Source organism: Stegostoma tigrinum, chromosome 23 (genome assembly GCF_030684315.1).
Source record: "Stegostoma tigrinum isolate sSteTig4 chromosome 23, sSteTig4.hap1, whole genome shotgun sequence".
In the NCBI taxonomy this organism is placed as follows: domain Eukaryota; kingdom Metazoa; phylum Chordata; class Chondrichthyes; order Orectolobiformes; family Stegostomatidae; genus Stegostoma; species Stegostoma tigrinum.
Window position 1 is genome coordinate 54928850 of NC_081376.1, and position 22706 is coordinate 54951555.

General features: G+C 42.2%; 1 protein-coding gene across 6 annotated transcripts in view; it reads left to right on the plus strand.

Moving 5' to 3' along the window:
• Positions 1–22706, plus strand: part of tmc5 (transmembrane channel like 5) — a 180824-nt gene that overhangs the window by 58872 nt on the left and 99246 nt on the right. For 4 of the 6 annotated variants that reach the window (XM_059654224.1, XM_059654228.1, XM_059654225.1 and 1 more), the window contains 2 exons: positions 13122–13318; positions 15029–15163. In XM_059654224.1, the coding sequence (XP_059510207.1) occupies positions 13122–13318; positions 15029–15163 (332 nt within the window). Of the gene's footprint in view, positions 1–12369; positions 12529–12933; positions 13005–13121; positions 13319–15028; positions 15164–22706 lie in introns of those variants that run through there. The other 2 variants (XM_059654227.1, XM_059654229.1) reach the window with 2 other exon arrangements.

Below are 22706 nucleotides of genomic sequence, written 5' to 3' on the forward strand. Positions count from 1 at the left end.
GTAACTGTACTGGAACAGCTTGGCTCGGGAAGCAGCCATGTTCTGGAGCACAAGCCTTCAGTCCTATTGCTGGAATGTTGTCAGGACACATAGATTTTGCAGTATCCAGTATCTCCAACTGTTTCTTGATGTCATTCAAATAGGCTGAAGACTGGTATCTGTGATGCTGGGACTATTGGAGGACACCAAGCTGGATCATTCACTCGGCACTTCTGTCTGAAGATTGCTGTGAATGCTTCAGCCTTATCTTTTGCACTGATGTGCTGGGCTCTTCCATCAGTGAGGATGGGGATGATTGTGGAGTCTCCTCCTCCAGTGAGTTGTTTAATTGTCCACCACCATTCACAACTGGATGTGGCAGGGCTGCAGAGCTTAGATCTGATCAATTGGTTGTGGGATTGCTCAGCTCTGTTTATCACTTGCTGTTTTTGCTGTTTTGGTGTGCAAGTAATGCTGTTTGGTGGTGTCACCAGGTTGACACATCATCTTCTGCTTGGTGCTGCTCCTGGCGTGCCCCCCTGCACACTCCATTGAACCAGAGTTGATCCCTCAGTTTCATGATAATGATTGAGTGGGGGATATGCCAAGCCATGAGGTTGTGCTGGAGTACAATTCTGCTGCTGTCGATGGCCCACAGTGCCTCATGGATGCCAAGTCTTTAGCTGCTGGATAGAGTATAGGATATAGCCTATTTGAGAGGGAGAAGGGAGAATCGGATGTGTCAGTATTGCAGTTGAATAAAGGGAACTATGGAGTGATGACGGAGGAGCTGGCCAAAGTTCAATGCTACAATACCCTAGCAGGGATGGCAATGGAACAACAATGGCAGGTATTTCTGGATATAATGCAGAAGGTGCAGGATCAGTTCATAACTATCCTAAGGGGAGGCAGGGGCGGCCGTGGCTGACGAGGGAAGTTAAGGACTCTATAAAGATAAAAGAGAAGAAGTATAACGTAGAAAAGATGAGCGGGAAGCCGGAGGACTGGGGAACTTATAAAGAACAACAGAAGATAACTAAAAAGGCAATACGCGGAGAAAAAATTAGGTACAAAGGAAAACTGGCCAAAAATATAAAGGAGGATAGTAAAAGCTTTTTTAGGTATGTAAAGAGAAAAAAAAAGGTTAAAACTAAAATTGGGCCCTTGAAGACAGAAACTGGTGAATTTATTATGGGGAACAAGGAAATGGCAGAAGAGTTGAATAGGTACTTTGGATCTGTCTTCACTAGGGAAGACACAAGCAATCTCCCAGATGTAATAGTGGCTGAAGGACCGAGGGTAATGGGCAAACTGAAGGGAATTTATATTAGGCAGGAAATGGTGTTGGATAGACTGTTAGGTCTGAAGGCTGATAAGTCCCTGGGACCTGATGGTTTGCATCCCAGGGCACTTAAGGAGGTGGCTCTAGAAATCATGGACGCATTGGTAAGTATTTTCCAATGTTCTATAAATTCAGGATTGGTTCCTGCGGATTGGAGGGTGGCTCATTTTGTCACACTTTTCAAGAAAGGAGAGAGAGAGAAAACAGGAAATTATAGACCAGTTAGCCTGACGTCAGTGGTGGGAAAGATGCTGGAATCAATTATAAAACATGAAATTACGACTCATTTGGACAGCAGTAACAGGATAGGTCAGAGCCAGTATGGATTTACAAAGGGGAAATCGTGCTTGACTAATCTTCTGGAATTTTTTGAGGATGTATCTATGAAGATGGACAAGGGAGAACCAATGGATGTAGTGTACCTGGACTTTCAGAAAGCCTTTGATAAAGTCCCACATAGGAGATTGGTGAACAAAATTAGGGCACATGGTATTGGGGGCAAAATACTGAGCTGGATTGAAAATTGGCTGGCTGACAGGAAGCAAAGAGTAGTGATAAACGGGTCCCTTTTGGAATGGCAGGCGGTGACCAGTGGGGTACCGCAAGGTTCGGTGCTGGGACTGCAGCTGTTTACAATATACATTAATGATATAGATGAAGGCATTAAAAGTAATATTAGCAAATTTGCTGATGACACAAAGCTGGGTGGCAGTGTGAAACGTGAGGAGGACGTTATGAGAATACAGGGTCACTTGGACAGGCTAGGTGAGTGGACAGATGCATGGCAGATACAGTTTAATGTGGATAAATGTGAGGTTACCCAATTTGGTGGCAAGAACAGGGAGGCAGATTACTATCTAAATGGAGTCAAGTTAGGTAAAGGGGAAGCACAATGAGATCTAGGTGTTCTTGTACATCAGTCAATGAAAGCAAGCATGCAGGTACAGCAGGCAGTGAAGAAAGCTAATAGCATGCTGGCCTTCATAACAAGAGGAATTGAGTATAGGATCAAAGAGGTCCTTCTGCAGCTGTACAGGGCCCTGGTGAGACCGCACCTGGAGTATTCTGTGCAGTTTTGGTCTCCAAATTTGAGGAAGGACATTCTTGCTATTGAGGAAGTGCAGCGAAGGTTCACGAGGTCAATTCCTGGAATGGTGGGACTATCATATGTTGAAAGATTGGAGCGACTGGGCTTGTATACACTTGAGTTTAGAAGGATGAGAGGGGATCTGATTGAGACAGATAAGATTATTAAGGGATTGGACAATCTGGAGGCAGGGAGCATGTTTCTGCTGATGGGTGAGTCCAGAACCAGAGGACAGAGTTTAAAAATAGGGGGTAGGCCATTTAGAACAGAGTTGAGGAGAAACTTCTTCACCCGGAGAGTGGTGGATACGTCGAATACTGTGGCCAGAAGGCAGTGGAGGCCAAGTCTCTGGATACTTTCAAGAAAGAGATGGATAGAGCTCTTAAAGGTAGTGGAATCAAGGGTTATGGGTATAAGGCAGGAACAGGATACTGATTGTGGATGATCAGCCATGATCATAATGAATGGTGTTGCTGGCTCGAAGGGCCGAATGGCCTACTCCTTCACCTATTGCCTATTGTCTATAGTCCAGTGCAGCTCAGGAACGGACCCTTCAGCCCATGATGTTAACCCAAACATGGTGCCAAATTAAACTAATCTCTTCTGCTTGCCATTGGTCCATATCCCTTCGTTCCTTGCATATTCATGTGCTTCTAAAAGTTCTTTCATTGCCCCTATCATATCTGCCTTCACCACTATCCCTGGCAATATGTTCCACGCTCCTGCTACTCTCTGTGTTTTTAAAAAAAACCTGTCCCTCAAAACTCCTTTGACCTTCTCCCTTCTCAGTTTAAATGCATTTCCACTCGTTTTAGACATTTCAGCTCTGGAGGGAGTGGGGGTGGAATTTTTGCCTGTTAGTCCTATCTATGCATTTCTTAATTATGTGGACTTCTGTCAAGCCTCGCCTCAGCCTCCACCACCCCATTGAGCTCAGTGATAGTGCCACACAACATGATGGAGGTTACTCTCAATGTGAAGGCGGGACTTTATCTCCACAAGGACTGTGCGATGGTCACTCTTACCGATGCTGTCATGGACAGATGTATCTGCAGCTGGCAGATGAGTAAGGATGAGGTCAAGTATGATTTTCCCTCTTGTTGGTTCCCTCACCACCTGCCGAGACCCAGTCCAGCAGCTCTGTCCTTCAGGACCCGACCAGCTCGATCAGTAGTAGTGAAATGTGAGGAGGATGTTATGAGAATACAGGGTGACTTGGACAGGATAGGTGAGTGGACGGATGCATGGCAGATGCAGTTTAATGTGGATAAATGTGTGGTTATCCACTTTGGTGGTAAGAACAGGAAGGCAGATTACTATCTCAATGGAATCAAGTTAGGTAAAGGGAAGTACAATGAGATCTAGGTATTCTTGTACATCAGTGGTGATAGACATTGAAATCCACCCCCCCCCCCCGAGTACATTTTGTGCCCTTGCCATCCTCAGTGTCTCCTCCAGGTTTCGTTCGGCATGGAGGAGAACTGATTCATCAGCTTGGGGAGGGTGGTACGTGATAATCAGCAGGAGGTTTCCTTGCTCATGTTTAACATGAACCCATGAGACTTCATGGGATCCAGAGTCAATGTTGAAGATTCCCAGAGCAACTCCCTCCCAACTGTATCCCACTGTGTCCCCAGCTCTCCTGGGTCGGTCCTGCTGGGAGGGTGATGGTGGTGTCCGGGACATTGTCATACTTATGGGTTAATGGGTCTGTTTCTGCCATTGTCTTTTCCAGCTCCTAGGTTGCTATTAGGTGATCTGTCCAGTTCCATTTCTTTGAGACTTTAAAGCAAGTAGTACAACTGAATGGCTTGCCAGGCCATTTCAGAGGGCAACTGAGAGTCAACAACATTGCTGTGGGTTAGAAGTCACATGTAGGCCAGACCAGGTGAGGATGGCCGTTTCCATCTCTAACGTACATTAGTAAACCAGATGGGTGTTTTTCTGACATTCAACAGTAGTTTCATGGTCATCAGTGGATTCTTAATTCCAGATTTGTTTTTTTATTGAACCATCTGCCCTGGCAAGTTTCAAACCAAGGTTCCCAGAATATTTGGTGAGTTTCTGGATTAATAGTCTAGAATAATGCCATTAAACCATCACCTCCCACATAAAAGAAATACTCTCTGATGTGAGAAATTAGCGGGGGTTGCCTGATGATTGTGTTGTTCGGAAAATATTCTGTATTTCAGTAGTTTCAAGCAAGGGAAATCCTTCTAATTCTCACCCTTTTATATAAACCATTGGAACAGTCCAAAAGTGGGGCTCAGTTCGATAAGTTGCCTGGTTTGTGATGCAGAGTGACACCAATAGCTTGGGCTCAGTTCCTGCATCGGCTGAGCTGAACGTGAAGGTCCCGCCTTCTCAACCTCACCCCTTGTCAGAGGGTGACCCTCACATTAAACCACCATTGGATGCCTCCCTCTCCTCCCTTTTTCCTCCCACTGAGAGAGGAGCCTTATCATATTCTGGGACTACGGCGACTTTATCTCTACCTGTGAATAGAGAGAGAAACCGGCAAATAAGGAAGTTGATGTTAGATAGGTAAACACACTATTGTGACAAGGTTGTATGAGGTTGCACTAAAAGCTAAATTACTATTTTAGTTTTCTACGCTTGATCTTCGGCTGCAAACTTCTATGATGTCAAAGGCGCAATTTAAGTTTGACCTTTCATCTCAATTTAAGTTGTTTATCTTACCATTTATTAACATATCGACTTCCTGATGACTGCATTGTTTTTCCACACTGCATTTAGTGGCTCCAACTTATGGTTTCCAAGTCTGGTCAGTGGTGCCCCTGGAGCTGTGATCACATGACTACTACAGATGTTGTGGCCCTTCCTATTATGACCAATGGGTCCTTTCTATGAGAGTGTTTTTGCTCCTGGTTTTATGTTACTGGTCATTGTGAAGTATATTCAAAAGCCCAATTAATACTCAACACTGGACCCCTCCAAGGATGTGCCCTCAGACCCCTACTGTACTCCCTGTACACCCACAACCATGTAGCCAAATTCCAAACACCATCTACAAGTTCGCTGACGACACCACCTCGGGCGATGGATATCAAACAGATAATGATGAGTCAGAATACAGAAGGGAGATAGAGGGCTTGGTGACCTGGTGCAATGACAACAACCTCTCTCTCAATGCTGACAAAACAAAAGAACTGACAATTGACTTTAGAAAGAGAGGAGGAGAACACATCCCCATTTACATCAAAGGAGCAGAGTTTGAGATGGTGGAGAGCCTCAAGTTCCTCAGTGACGATAATCGACAACCTGCCCTGGACTTCCCATGTAGGTGCAACCGTCAAAAAGATACTTACAATGCCTCTTCTTTCTCAGGCGGCTCAGGAAATTTACCATGTCCATAGGGTCTCTCTCCAACTTCTACAGATGCACCATTGAAAGCATATTGTCCAGGTGTATAACAGCCTGGTTTAGCAACAGCTCTAAGAAACTACAGAAGCTGGTGTGCACAGCCCAGACCATCACAGAAGCCAAACTTCCATCCTTGGATTTAGTTTGCACCTCTCATTTTGTGGAAAGGCTGCCAACATAATCAAAGACCCATTGCAGCCCAGTAAATCTCTCCTTCAATCTCTTCTATCAGGCAGAAAATACAGAACCTTAAACACATGCACCAACATGTTCAAGAACAGGTTCTTCCATGATGTCATTAGGCTGATGAATGGACTCTCTAACTTCAAATAATGTTGATCTTGTTAATGTTGATCTTACCTCGCACTGGTCGTGTGCAGTGTAACCCGAGATAACACGGTGTAGAGTTGGACGAAAACAGCAGGTCAAGCAGCATCAGAGGAGCAGGAAAGCTGATGTTTCAGGAAGGGTCTAGGCCTGAAACATCAGCCTTCCTGCTCCTATGCTGCCACTTGGCCTACTGTATTCATCCAGCTCTACACCTTGTTATCTCGGATTCTCCAGCATCTGCAGTTCCTATTATCTCTACAGTGTAACCGTATGCCTCACTCTGTCCAAGTTTTTTTTTTCACCCTTGATCTATATGTCCTTGCTTACTACGATCTACCTGTACTGCTCACAAAGCTTTCCCAAGACATCCTATACATACGTCAAAAACATGCGGATAACTGGTGAGAAGGTAGGACCACTCAACAATAAAGGAGGAAACTTGTGCTTGGAGGCAGAGAATGTGGGTGAGGTTCTAAATGTGTACTTTGCATCAGTATTCACCCAGGCAAAGGATATGAATGATGGTGAGATTAGTGTGGAGCATGCTAATATACTAGGGCATTTTTTGATCCAGAGAGAAGTGGTGTTGGATCACTTGAAGAGCATTAAGGTGGTGAAGCCCCCAAGGCCTGATAGTATCTACCCCAGGTAAGAAAGGAGATTGTTGGGGCCTTGACCAAGATCTTTGTGTCCACATTAGCCACTGGAGAGGTCCTGGAGGACTGGTGAGTAGCTAATGTGGTTCCTCTGTTTAAGAAAGGAAACAGGGAAAATCCAGGAAACTATAAATCAGGAAGTTTTACATTAGTGGTCAGGAAGCCATTGGAAAGAATTTTTAGGGATAAGATTTATGCACATTTGGAAAAGCGTGGCCTAATCAGAGACAGTCAGCATGACTTTGTGCAGGGCAGGTCATGCCCTACTAACTTGATCGATCACCTTTGTCACCTTCTGAAAAAATTCAATGAGGGTAGAGTAGTGGATGTTATTTACATGGGTTTTACTAAGGCTTTTGACAAGGTCTCTCACTGTAGGCTCACTCAGAAGATTAAGATGCATGGGATCCATGGTGACTTGGCCACGTGGATGCAGAATTGGCTTGTCCATAGCAGGCAGAGGGTATTAGTAGAAGGGTGTTTTTCAGGCTGGAAGTCCATGTTAGTGATTTTCCACAGGGGTCAGTACTGGGACCTCTCCTGTTTATGATAAATATATAACTGAGTTGGATGAAAGTGTAGACGGGTGGGTTAGTAAGTTTGCAGATGATACAAAGATTGGTGGAGTTGTGGATAGTGTAGAAGGTTGCCAAAGGAAACAGTGGGATATAGGTCAGTGCAGATATGGGCAGAGAAATGGCAGATGGGGATTAATCCAGGTGAGTGTGAGGTGTTGCGCCTTGGGAGAACAAATACAAAGGAAAAGTATACAGTTGATGGCAGGACCCTCAACAGCATGGTTGTACAGAGGGATCTTGGGGTTTAAGTCCATAGCTCCCTGAAAGTGGCCGTACAAGTAGATAGGGTGGTGAAGAAGGCATATGGCATACTTGCCTTTGATGGTCGGGGATTCAGTAAAAGAGTCAGGACGTCATTTTGCAGCTTTAAAAGACTTTAGTTGGGCTACTCTTGAAGTATTGCATTCAGTTCTGACCGCCACATTACAGGAAGGATGTGGAGGCTTTGGAGAGGGGGCAGGATGCTGTCTGGATTTGAAGATATGAGCTGTAAGGAGAGGCTAGAAATACTTGGGTTGTTTTCTCTGGAGCAGCGAAGGTTGACGGGAGACTTGATAAAAGTCAATAAAATTGTCAGAAGCATAGATAGGATGGATAGTCAGAATCCTCTTCTCAGAGTTGAAGTGTATAAAACTAGGGGAGCATGCATTTAAAGTGATGGGGGAAAGTTCAAAGGAGATTTGAGGGGCATGTTTTTTACACCGAGAATGGTAGGAGTCAGGAATGCACTGCCAGGAGTGGGGGTGGAGGAAGATACCAGAGGGGCATTTAAGTAACTTTTAGATAAGCACACCAATATGCAAGGATTGGAGGGATCTAGACCAAAGGCAGAAGGTAGTAGTTAAACTCGGTGGCATGTTTGGTACAACATTCATGGTCCGAGTGGCCTGTTCCTGTGCTGTATAGTTCTGTGTTCGATGTTTTTACTGTAATTAAGTACACCTGACAATAAATCAAATCAAATGTAGGTAGGGAACTTGAAGGCAGGAGAAAAAGAGGAGCCAAGGATAAGAAAACAAAGTTGAGGATGAGCCAGATGAGCAAAATCAAGTGTAGGAGGTGGAGGATAGAAAACATGGGGCAAAATGGTGGGGACAAAAAGAGACCGAAAGTGCGAGGATATGACTTGTGCTGTTGTTGCTGCCTCCACAGACTTAAACCTGCGCCATTATATATACATATTCTCATGGGTATCTGCCTGGGTCTAGATGTTGGGTATCTATACTGCACCCTTGAGGCTGCCCAACTAAGTTAGACCAGCCCTATTCTGAGTCTACTGCAGCTCTGACTTTACCTTATCTAAGAATAATTCTTTCCTCATTCTCAGTCCCTATCTGGGTCTAAATCCTGAAAGTCCTTCCTGAACAGCACTGTGTGGATGGGGGGATGGTCCTGCAGCCAAAGGACTGTAACAATTTGAGAAGGCACCTCACCACCACAGTCTCCAGAGCAATAAATGCTAACCTAGACAGTGATGCCCACATCCCATGAACAGATTTTTTTTTAAAGTCCTGTAAATTCTTTCTTATGGACATTATACAGCTGAGAAGTATAGAGCTTGCACACCTCTCTTCAGAGTCTCATAGAGCTGCAGCACCATGTACATCATCATCATCAACATATACTGAAGGGCAGTGAAGGCTGGAGAGCAGAAACAGTGGATGAGAAGAGGGGATGATCAGTTCACAAACACAAAGGTGGGCAATTAGTTCATAAAGGGGAAAACTAGAGGTGGGATGAACTTCGATTTCATCACTAACTCAGTAAAACTACCACTTTGCTTTATATTATCATTGAAATGTTTACTTCCCTCACTACTAACGATAATACAGTAACTATTTTGTATATTCATTCAATAATTGCAATTTTTATCAACTTGCCCAAAGCACGTTCAGGTTCTCCATTTAGTGCCAACTTTAATAGACTTAATCTCTTCCCACAATGCCTTTAGACTCTCGGGAATTGGCTTTAACAGGCTTTAAATGTTCAAGTTGATTCGTCCTACCGTGTATAATATTGAATTGTACTTGAGTTAAATGTGCTGAGAGCACAGCATACTGGTGTACCATGAGAACCATTCAACTGTGCCATGAAAGGATGTACAAAGGAAAAGAAATTTGTTGCATCTGAAACAACTTCAAGTAAAGTTAAACTAAAACTTGAAAAATAAATTATCAAATTTAAAAGCAAGATATTGGTTTATCAACTCTAAAATGTAAGATCAATCTAAATGCAGAGGACCATGGGCAAAATTGAAATGTCACAATAGTTTAAACAAGTGGCCAAGCAACAGTGTTTGAGACAAAACAAGCTAATGACTGGTCAGTGCAGTTAGATTTGTAAGTGGCCCTCTCATTAATTCCTCCCTGGATCAAAAGGCTGTGTGTATAGGGACAGGCCCATATTTCCCACAACCCAGTCAATTGCAGGGTAGACAGACAGGAGGCTGGAAGAACACAACGAGCCAGGCAGCATCTGGATGAAAGGAGCAGTCAATGTTTTGGGTATTACCCTTCTTCAGGGCTGGATGTGGGTTTAGGGGAAGCTGCAGATAAAGAGAGTCGGGGTGGGAGGGAGGAGGGGTAGCAGATGATAGGTAGACACCAGTAATCGATGGGAGGGATGATCCATTTAGAGGCTGGAAGGGAGAGTCAGAAGGTGGAATGGAAGGGAGGAGGCAGGGCTGGAAAGGGAGCCGGAGGTGGGTGGGAAGGTTATTTGAACTTGGTGAACTCAATGTTGAGTCCTCCGGGCTTTAGGGTTCTCAGGCGTAAGATAAGGTGGTTTTCTTTAAATTTGTGTTCCAAGTCACTGCAACACTGGAGGAGGCCAAGGACAGATATGTTGGAGGGAGGATGGTGGTGGAGTGGGTGTGGGGAGGGGTGGAGTGAAGAGTTGAAATGGTGGTGTGCTGTGAAACCGGAGGAGGCCCAAGATAGATGCTGCAATTAACTCTACGTCATGTTTTGATCTGATCCTTTGAATTTCAGTTGTGTATCAATCCAATACAATGTATGGAACAGATTTAGGGACATGAATAATTAGAAATAGTTGAATAGAGTAGATTTTGAAAATACATCACTTTGAAATGTGAAACATTAATGCTTTTGATCCTTATTTAGCTTATTGTATGCATTATGTTGAAAACATCTCTCTATTAAGACTGCAACCGTAGTAGATATAAGTAAATATGATATTTTATAAGCAATCAATTCAGTTGCAAGGCAAGAGTGGAATTGTTTGTCTCTTTAAAGTGCGCTATGTTATTGAAATGGTTGGGAAGCACTGGCTTAAACCTACCTATACATAGGGAGGTCAGTTTAGTTCAGTTGGATGGATGGCTGGTATGTGATGCTCATATGATACCAACACCATGGGTAGAGTTCCCATGCTGACTGAAATTAGCATGAAAGACTCTTCTTCTCAACAGCTGCCTTGGCCTGAGGCATGGTGATCCTCTGATTAATCACCACCAGTTGCCTCTCTTTTTAAGAAGAGAGTTGCCCTATGACCTAGAAGACTATGGTAACTTTACCCTTACTTTACACATGGAGTATAAATGGATTCGGTAGCGTCTATTACCAGTCATTCCCAAATTATTTAATTTCTGGGAAATATGGTGAAATATTTAGACAATACAAATTCAACACCATGATGTGACTACAGAACAATAAAATGCAATCTAAACGTAGGCGTTTAATAAACGAAAGTGATAGGGTGAACTTTACAAATATTGGCTAAGTATCAATTTTGGGGAGTTTCATGGAAGGTTTCTGTCTAATAGCACAACCTCCCAAAGTTCTCCCTAGCCTCCCATGCCCAAATATGTGCCATGCCTCCACTGGGGTATTCCCATTCTCCTTGTGTTCAGCAGGAATAGAATGTGGCTGGTACAAGAACCTTCCAGCCTGCATGCCCTAGATATGATATTTAAACCCCAAACGGACCTAGGCTGGTCTGAAATAGTTATCCAGGTCAGTGCAGTGCCCATAGTCTGGAGGAATACCCAGTAATGCCACTGGGATATTAATGATCTTCTGCCCTCTGCAAGGTTAAGTGCCACCATCATATCTCTGGTACGTCACACTCACTCTATCTCAGCCATTGCACCAATGTCCCACCAAGGCTTATAGTCTACCAATCCCAGTATTATACACAGCAATTTAACTTGATGGCTATCACCCACTCCATCCCTCAAAATGACCAGTCCTTCCTGCCTCTGCACTCCAAATGAGCCACTTGGGACAACTCACCATCTTTCTTGGTTGATGAAGGACCAACCCCTGGCTGACCGTAGTCCCCTCGACTGTTCATTGCTGCCAAATGCCACATGCTGCCTGCCTTCAACTGTGCTCAAGGGCAAAGCAGAGCATTAAAATAAGCTGTGGGAATTTGAGTGAATGCTCAGAAAGCAATCTGAGACGCACCTGGCTCCGACACCCTGTACCTGTGAACCGAGAGGCCTGGCAGCAGCAATGCGCTGTAAGCTCCAAAGTGCATTGTTCAAGCACATGGACTGCAGCGGTTGAAGAAAGCAGCTCACCACCATCTTCTCAAGGGCAACTGGGGACGGGTAATAAATGCTGGGCCCAGCCAGTGATGTCCACATCCACAAAGTTGAATATTAAAAAAAATTAAAGGAGTGAAGATCATCACTGAGGGGTGAGGTAGATTCTGCCCAGGCTGTTTAAAAAGCACACCGGCAGTGCCAGCTCTTCCTTTGTCTGTAACTTGTCAAATGTAGCTCTCTTTCACAAGTATTCTGAGAAAAGTGATCATGCTACGTGACCTCAACTGGTTAGTGAAGCGATATTTTTCAGTGAGATAAATCGCCACTCCCGGAAACTAAACTTCTTGTCAATAATTAAACAAGACCTTTGTGCTCACAGGCATAAGAACGGTAAAAATCCCATTTTCAAGAATGATATATGGCATAACAGATGACACAGAATCACAATAAGGCTGTAATCCCATGAATTCTGTAACCCATAATGCTGAAGAGTGATATTTGAGAATCTGCATTGAATTATGCTGTGGTAACATCTCTGCTCTGTACCTTTCTGCAATTGCATTCTTCAAATTGCTACTGTTTCTGCTTCAAAATATAATCTTACAGTGATATGAGACAAATCTCATTGAGACTGTGCAATCATAAATGTGTTTTTCCGGGAGGTGAGAAACAATGGTGTTTCTGTGGAAAGATGTGAAAAATCATGTAATTAGTAATGAGTATATAAAGGCTGATGTAAGCTGTGGTAACATTATTGTTGATGTTGTTCTTCTGAGGTACTATGTTTTTAAATTCTCCTGAGGCTACTGTAAGTGAAGAGCAGCAGCATGTGCAGAGAGTTCAAAGGTGTTTGTTAAGTAATTACTGTAGGCTTCAAGGAAATAATAGTCTCAGGGTAATTGGGCAACAATGTACATTCACTAGTCAACACGCAGCACTCTGCAGAGGGAGCACAAATTCTTATAGTCTGCATTCATGTTATACTATCACATTGCTTCAAAAAGCAGGAATATTTAAATATTATTTAATTATGTTTATTTATCTTAAACTTGTTTAGTAATTGTCATGGCAAGGTTCTGCTTTCTGCTACGTTGGTGACACATCTCAATTCTCTGCTGAGCTGAGACATCATCAGCAAGTAAACAAACAGCTACAATTGGTTGTATAGACCAGAATTACAAAGTGAAATTTATGCATTAGTAAATTGTCTAAAAATACAGCAGTTTGCAAATGGTTCTGTTTTTGGTTGTGTTAGTGCACAGGGGAGATCATTTTCCTTCCACACATCCCCACTGCAATCCCACTACCAGCAGGATCCATTTGATTCACCAGATGTTCAGAGAAGGTGGGAACAGCTAGAAATTCTCCAAATGAAATCGATGGAAAGGGATCAAGTCACAGGAAGACCATCGTTAATTAATGTGAATCCATATGAAAATGAAACTGGATATGGTATGTTTTCTTCATAACTCAGTTGTTTATGTGCAAAATGAACTTAGTTTTCAAATAATTATTTGTGTTATGCAAGCAATATCCATTTACTTTTTTAACTGTTTTCAATTAGTGGTAGTTCATGTAATTTGATTCTGAGCTCTCCAATCTAATTTTTGATCTCTGCTGACATAGCAATAACATGTTTGTCACTTACAGTAATTGCAATAATTTCCAGCTCCAACAACATTCAAGAAGCTTGACACCACCAGGATAAGGCAAACAACTTGATTGTCACATCATCCATCATTTTTAACATTCAGTCCATCCACTCAAGGTAGCAGCTGTGTGTTACCTACCAGATGTACTGCGAAAATTCACCAATACTCTCCCGAAAGCAACTTCCAAATATGCAATATCTACCATCAAGAAGGACAAGGGCAGATACACCACCTGCAAGTTCCCCTCCAAGTCACTCACCATCCTGACTTGGAAATGTTTCACTGTTCCTACACTGGGTCACAATCCTGACACTCCCTCCTTAACAGAACAGTTGGACTACTTCATCCTAAGCACTGTGACAGTCACAAAGACAGTCTAGAACATAGAACAGTGCAACATAGTACAGGCCTTTCAGCCCATGAAGTTGTGCCAAACTTTTACCCTAAACGTAAGGTCTATCTAATCTCCACCCCTATGTTAGGCAGATTTCCACCAACTTCTCAAGTCCATTTAGGGATAGATAAAAAAACTCTGGCTTAGTCAGTGATACCTCATGATTCCATGAAAGAATAAAAGAAACTTCTTTCAGTGTTGACAAGTTCCACATTCTTACTGTTCTATGAAATATTTGCAGAAATTCTGAGGTGATTTCTCAATGACAATTATGCATTCATAGTCTACTATTGTCCTGTTTCAAAAGTGGCGGCATACCTTTTCCATCTTAAAAAAAACACTCATAATTTTAATGGTAATGAAATGTGATGCTGGATGAACACAGCAGGCCCAGCAGCATCTCAGGAGCACAAAAGCTGACGTTTCGGGCCTAGACCCTTCATGGCCTCTATTAGGTCACCCATCAGCTTTCTGTTTTTTTAACTAAAGAAATCAATCCATGAATATAATTATTGATCACCTTAATCAAAAATACAAAATATTCTGATTCTATTATCCACTGCAAAGCCAGGCATTTTGAACAGTGATTACGCGTGCTTCTGTTCCATTATGATATTCATGAAGGATTGCAAACTGAGTGATAGAACCATATAAGTTAGTAGCAGAGAAGACCATTTTACTAATCATCATGTACTGTGTGTTCACAAATTCAACTTTAAACAAATCTGGTAACCTGCTATCTTTTCACAGTTCTACCTCTTCATCTGTTTTGTCTGCTTGTTTACTCTTCCGTTCAAAGATATATTTGAAAGTTGTTGACCTTGACTCAGTGCTTTGCAGTACTTAGGAAGTGCAACATGGTTGGAGAGGCCCTCATTCAGATAAGGTGTTATACCAAGACCCTGACTGTTCTTCTGTTGAGAGTTAAACACCGGGGCTATTCACATGCAAAACAATGTAAGCAGCTAGTTACAGACAGAGCTCAGTGATTCCATCATTGGAAAAGTTCTTGTACCCAACTTAATATGTCCTCAGAATATTCAATCACGCTAATATTGATGCCACCTCATGTGAAGTATATTTACAGATGTTATATGTGTTGCTCTTCATCGACAGATAATCCTGTATTTGAGCCCTCGGAAGATGATTCTTATAGCACTGTCTCATCTGTAAAAGATGATTACAGGCACCAAGATTCTTCATACATTGCCGACATATACAGAAAAGCAGAGACATCAATCAGGGAGCCAGGTAAATAGACTTAGTGCAAATTACTAATAGCTTTTATTGGTAGTGTACATATAGAGGGATCTGTGGTAAAACTTTCCATTAAAAAGGTCAAAGCTTTCTGAAGCAACTAAAGATGGTTGGGCCTAGTCCATCAACCTGGGGACTGCGCAGCAATGTCCTTTTGGTGGAGAAGTTGGGAAACAGAGGAAACAGATCTAAAGTAGTTGGTGAAAGAATCAAAAGCCACTTGAGTGAAAAAAACCAACGTTCTGCGTTGAATAGTCAGGGTCTGGAATGTACTGCCTGAGAGTGTGGGGAGGCAGGTTTTTGGTTTTTAATTAGGAATCGGATAAACACTTGAAGATAAAGTAAATTGCACCTTTACAGAGAAAGGCTGGAAAGAAGTACTGGCTGCATTTCTCTTGCAGAAGCAGCACAGGCTCAGAAGGCCAAATAGCCTCTTTCTGACATTGTAGACATGCTTGCCAAGTCGGTGGGTTTGGATACAAATTTTTTGCCACCCTGCTGGGTAACATCGTCAGTGTGCCTCTGGTGAAGCGTCTGTGCTTTGTTCCACTTGTTATTTATGTGTCTCGGTTCGCTGGGGTGGTTGACATCACTTCTGGTTCTGTTTTTCATGGCTTGTAGGTTGGGTCCAGGTTAATGTGTTTGTCGATGGAGTTTCTGAAGCAGAGACACATCAGGGAATTCCTGGAGGCCTGGCATTCCAACTGGAACTCCATAAACAAACATATGGAACTGGACCCGACATACAAACGCCTGAGAAACCGAACAGGAAATGATGCCAACCAGCCCAGCAAACCATGACACAAATATAACAAGCGGGACAGAACACCAACGCTTCACAGGAGGTGCACCGATGATGTTCCCTAGCAGGGTGACAAAACATTTGTAATCAAACACACCGGCTCGGCAAGTAAGTCTACAACCTCATCCACAACCTGAGCTACAAAGCTCTTCAAAAACTTTAAGCCTGTTTCTGTGCTACAGCCATTCTCATTCATCTGAGCGTGAATAACAGTATCTCATATTTTAATTAGGCACTTTATATTTTTCTGGAATCAAACTTGAATTGATTGATTTCAGCACAGCAGGAGGTCATTCAGCCCATAGTGTGATTGCCCCCTTTTTTGGGACAGCACATATTGGTAATTATTTTGCTATTTCCATTTATTGTTCTATTGTTTCTTTGCTTGTTTGATTATCATTTCCTTTTGCCAGGCACTATCATGCTGTTTTACCATTTAAGTTTTCTGACTTCCATCATTTCACATATCTGCCCGTTTTCTCTCTCCATAATCACATTCCCCTAACCTTTACCTGCCTCTGTTGGTGATGAAAGCACATTGCAACTTCAGTTTTTTTCGAGCTTCTCCTGTTTCTCTCTCCGTTTATCCTATCTCTCCTGCTTCACAGTTCCAATATTTTCTTTCACATTTCAGATTATCTGCATTTGTTGACATCAGGACTTGTTCTATCATTTTTTTAATGAGAACCTTTGAAAAAAATGTTTTTGATACCAAATTATACAGTATTCTCATAAATATAGAAACAAAAGGTGATTACACAGAAGAAATTTGATGGCTTGCCCTTGTGATGTAAGATGATTTTTCACCCTTGCCTTGGGAGTGCTGTCAATATTTTCTGTTCATGAAAAGAAGAAAATAAAACAATGCAATCTGGAAAACCAATGCTTGTTGAAAAGGAAGACTGAGTGTGATCTAATTTGATAGGATGAAATCAGTGAGGACTTTTGCAGAATGAACGGGTTCGAAAGGTTAAAAAATATTTGGAAAGGCTCATTTAATTTGAGTTATATGGTCCCCGAATGTAGGCTACCATGGTATGTTATTTATTCATAAAATATTTGCATTATTACACAAAGATATGTTGTACAGATTAAATTAATTGCTTTATACATCCACCTTATTGTGAAGGAAAGGAACTTGATATTTCATAATTAATCTCATCTCTTCCAGCGAAGTTAAGGGAATATAGGTGTGAAAAACATAGAGCCTTAACGATGTCCAGCACATAAACAGCCCCTTTGATCCAACTCATCCATACCAATCAGATATCTTAGTCCCATTTGCCAGCATTTGGCCCATATCCCCCTAATGCCTTCCCATTTCAATAGCCATCCAAATCCCTTTTAAATGTTGTAATTGTACCAGCCCCCACCACTTCCTCTGGCAGCTCATTCCTTACACACACCTCCCACTGTGTGACAATATTGCCACTTAGATCCCTTTTAATTCTTTCCCCTCCCACCTTAAACCTATGCCCCTCTAGGTTTGGACTCCCCCGCTCTGGGGAAAACCTCTTGTTTACCCTACCCATGCCCCTCATAGAATAGAATCCAAGTGTGGAAACAGGCCCTTCAGCCCAACAAGCCCACACTGAACCTCAATGCATCCCACCCAGACCCATTCCCCCCTCACCCACCTAAGCTACACATCCTGAGCACTATGGGAAATTTAGCATGGTCAATCCACCTGACCTGCACAACTTTGGACTGTGGGCAGACTGTGCGGAAACCGGAGCGCCCAGAGGAAACCCACGCAGACACAGGGAGAATGTGCAAACTCTACACAGACAGACACCCAAGGCCAGGATTGAACCTGGGTTACTCGTGCTGTGAGGCAGCAGTGCTAACCACTGTGCCACCGTGCTGCCCTAATGATTTTATAAACATCTATAAGGTCACCGCTCAGCCTCCGACACTCCGGGGAACGTAGCCCCAGTCAATTCAGCCTCAAACCCTCCAAACCCGGCAACATCCTTGTAAATCCTTTCTGAACCGTTTCAACTTTCACAACATCCTTCCTGTAGCAGGGAGACCAGAACAGCATGCAGTATTCCAATAGTGGCCTAACCAATGTCCTGTACAGCCCCAACATAGCCTCCCAACTCCTATACTCAATACACTGACCAATAAAGGCAAGCATAGCAAACATCACCTTCACTGCCCTGTCTACCTACGACTGCACTTTCAAGGAGCTGTGAACCTGCGTCCCAAGATCTCTCTGTTCAGCAAACTCCCCAGGCCCTTACCATTAAGTGTATAAATCCTGTCCTGATTTGCCTTTCCAAAATGCAGCACCTCACGTTTATCTAAATTAAACTCCAACTGCCACTCCTCAGCCCATTGGCCCATCTGATTGCAGTCCCGTTGTACTCTGAGGTAACCTTGTCGCTGTTCACAGTACTTGCAATTTTAGTGTCATTTGCAAATTTATTAACCATACCTGCTATTTTCACATCCAAATCCTTTATATGAATGATGAAAAGCAGTGGATTAATCTTTAGGTTATCTCACTTACACCCTCCGGTTACATCACCGTGCTAGTATGAGTGGAGTCCCATAAAAGTAAGGTGTCAGACTTTTAATCAGTGGAATGAAAATTCACCAGGTTCTGTTGTGAGTGAGCATTGATTGCTCTGCGGATTGCTGTGCATATGATGAAATTAAAATTTACCTGTGAATTAGGTTATTTTCAAATGTAAAACCCATTTTCTAATTTGTAGACAATGGCAAATAGCTATTCTAACTAAAGTTATCTCGTGCATCGTAATATGGTGTTTTCCTAATATTTTTAATCAAGTACACCAAATCTTGTACTTGACATTTTAGAGTTGTATTCTATTCACAGAAATACATTGGTTAGGTACAATTTTGAGTCTGGGGGCAATGACCTCTGAGCCACATCAGCTGTGACCTGGGCTCAAACATGAACAATGTCTACTTTAGCAAAATGTCTGTATAAGAAAACCATATAAAGAAGTTACTGCCTTTAAGAAATGATGAAAAATTGGCGACTAACACAAAGAGAAAAAAAGCATGTGACAAATTGATTTCTGATCCAGCAAGAATACAGAAAATGCCAAAGAAAATAAGTTCCTACCTCAGTAATGCAACTTAACACAGACTTGAGACTCCATCCTGATGATTTTTTGAGTTTACTCAAAAGAAATAATGCGGTAGCTCCCTGTTTCCTCATCCCAAATTCTTCATATAGCACTGACGGACATAGACAAGGAAGGTATGGATGTAACTTACTCTTCAACCATGGAAATCATCCCAGCCAAAACCAATCCTACTCACTTCCAACATTCCCAAGTGTATGTGTCACATTTGTTGCTAGGTAATAATCAACAGAAAGACCCTAGGTGATCTTTCTTTCCCTAGATTAGAAGTGCTGAGGCCAATAGCAACATCTTTGTTGCTGTGGTTAAGAAATAGACTCTACTGTGGAATCACTTGTTGGCGAGATAGTTAAAATATTTTCCACAATTCAATAGTTTATTTATTTTAGTGAAGCCTTAACCTATTTTCTCCTCAATTGGTTAATGCAACTATTGAAGTAACATCTGGACAAATGTCATACAAATGAGTGTTTATTGGCTGTTATATTTAATAATAAATTTTAGACAATTGTTTCATGAAGGAAAGACTTGAACACCACTTTTGACTGGTGCCTGACAAAGAATATTAGAAACTCTGAGATAACAAGGTGTGGAGCTGGATGAACACAGCAGGCCAAGCAGCATCAGAGGAGCAAAGAAGCTTACGTTTTGGGTCTGGAACCTTCTTCAGAAAACCCATCTGCTGGAATACTGGAAGTTCAAGCCTAACAACACTGATGTATCAGCTTTACAATGCAGATGTTATAAAATAGTATCAACAGTAGGCTATACAGCTCCTCATCTCTGCTCTGTCATTTAACACAATCATGGCTAATCTTTGATCTCAACTCCTGCTTGATACACATGTGAAATGCAACAAACCCTTTAATTCATATATCTTAATGCTGCTAAGGCCAATGTGCAATGTCTAGAATGTTTCCTATGCACCACACACACCTTGGGAAAGAATGCCCATATCAGGAGACTTTCATTCTGGAGGAAAGCTCCAGAAAGCGTTGTGAGACAGACTGGGAGGTTGGTGTCTGAGTGAAAGAGTGGACTGATGATCAGGAGGCTCATTTCAGGTTTCTGGGACCCCAGAGCTGGTTCCAAAGAAGTCATAATAAAATCAAACCTTTAGCTCTTTTTCTGTCTCCACAGATTTAAAAAAAATCATTTGTGGGATGTGGGCTTCGCTGGTTAGCCAATATTTATTGCCTGTCCCTAGTTACCCTTGACAAGGTGGTGGTGATGAGCTGCCTTCTTGAACTGCTGCAGTCCCACCTGCTGTTCGTTGACCCCCAAAGTGATTAGGGAGGCAAGTCTGGATGGTGAAGGTAGTGGCATTACTATCTATCTGTTGCACATGTCCTTCCAGATGGAAGTAGTCACAGAACCCTAGAGTCATAGAAACAGAACCTTCAGTCAATGCTGAACATAATCCCAAACTCAGCTAGTCCTACCTGCCTGTTTCTGGCCCATATCCCTCCAAACCTTTCCTATTCATGTACTTATCCAAATGCCTTTTCAACATGTTAATTGTGCGCACATCCACACTCCCTCACGAAGGCATGGCTTTAGAAAGTGCTGTCTAAAGATCTTTGGCAAATTTCAACAGTGTATCTTTTGAATAGTATGCACTGCTGCTGCTGAGCGTTGGTGGTGAATTTATGGTTACCATTATTTATTGAATTCAAATTCCACCATCTGCCATAGCGAATTTGAATCCAGTCCCAAGAGCATTACTTGGGTCTCTGGATTAACACTACAATGATAATACTACTATGTCATCGTCTCCCTGCGCGTGAATTTGGGTTTTGGAAGGGTATAGTTCAAGTTGCATAAATTCAAAATCCTTTCTCTTCACTCCTCTTGTGAAATGAAGGTATTTATCATAAATAATTTTCCTTCTGTTAATGATGAAACTTGGTATGAAACAGAATTATCCTGAATAGCTCTCAATCAGGCAATTTGGTCATTTTGATGGTCTCATTGGGGTTTGATCCATGTGTACATGTTGTGATGGCTTGTGGAACAGTGGGACACAATTATCAGTCCATGTTTTCCAGTTACGTCTTGATCAAGAAAAAGTTAACGTGCAAAATATCTTTCCTAAGCATTGATGACTGCTGCAATTACTCACCAACCTGCAGAAGCTAATTTATAATGGAATTGCAAACTACTTTGCATCAGAGACTATCTGCAGTCTCCTCAGCTAAACATCAGCAGCTTTCCATGAGCCAGGCTGCAGCCACTCAGACAGCACTCCACAGGGGCACAAGAACAAGAAAAGGCACATGGAAGGCAGGCACTGTCCGCATTATGACTTGATTGGGGTGGAATGTATTTTGTGGTTTTTTTTATTGTATTGTGGCCAAAAGAATATTGTGATGCTCAGCAATAGAGGAATGGAATTTTGGACAATTGGTGAACTGGAAATTGGTGTTGAAGTGACTGGAATTGCGCTTGAGCTGATTCTGCACATAAACTGGAGGCAGACAGGGCTGGAAAGACTGCAGCTTCCATATTGTTTTTCCTCCTTTTTCTGTCGCTAATCCTGCTCCTTTTTCCTTGTTTTGCTTACTTTCACAATCATAATCCGTTCCAAGGCAAAGGCCTATTCATATGCCTTTATCTAGGACCAAACGCCTTGTAGAAAAGTCCTGAGCTCAGACTGCCCTCTGTAAAATTGTGGCAAAATACAAGAAAAAATATCAACAAACAACAAACCTGTAAGTAGTTGATAATCTCTTTAAATCACACTGGTGGTAAGGTAGGAGGGTGTGGTGCTACATACATCTTCAACTCTCACAGGTTTAAAGCAGACATGAACTGAAGTATATGGAGCTCCAAAATGACAACATTGCATCAAATCAGCAGTGTACACTCAGTGACATTGTGATCACATCTGACTAATGTATATTGCATGCCCAGTAACCACTTACCATGATAGCTTTCAATGTGCACTCTCTGAAGTTTATAAGAGCAAGAGATGACTTATTGAAACATGGAATCGATCAAATCTGTCCCCAACACCACAATGCCTCTCAGTGCTACTTTGCTAATCTTCCAGCCTCCCAACCTCCTCTCAAAGGTCTGCTAAGATCCAGGTTATGTCTAAATTAAAGATGTCACTGCATTCATTTCTTAAACCACAGAGATGCCTGACTAATGCCATCAAATTCAAATTAATGTGATTAGCAAATAGGATCAAAATGATCTTTCTAAGCTATCTAGTTCAGTCTCTACAACAGGTTGGTCTTATTAGCACAACCTGTTTACTGCCTTGTTTCATACTTTGTGCAAAAATAATTCCCTACTTTTATGGAGGATATTAGGTGAAAAATCGTTTCAAAGTCATTGGAATTAGAATGTACGCTCTGAGGCAATTCTGTGCTAGAACTTTTTCACAATTTGAAGCATTGTTACTTCATTAACCTGGGTATTGTTTCAAATCACAATCACATTCCAACGCAACATGATTCTAGAACTCCAGCATTCTCCGAAACGTGAACTTTTAAACTATTTATTAACGGCTCTGTCACTATTCAGAGCGCAAGAAGTTTTGAGGAAGTGCCGTGACAATAAAATAACTACTTTAGTGAAGCGAATAATAACGTAAATTACTTTTTTTGAT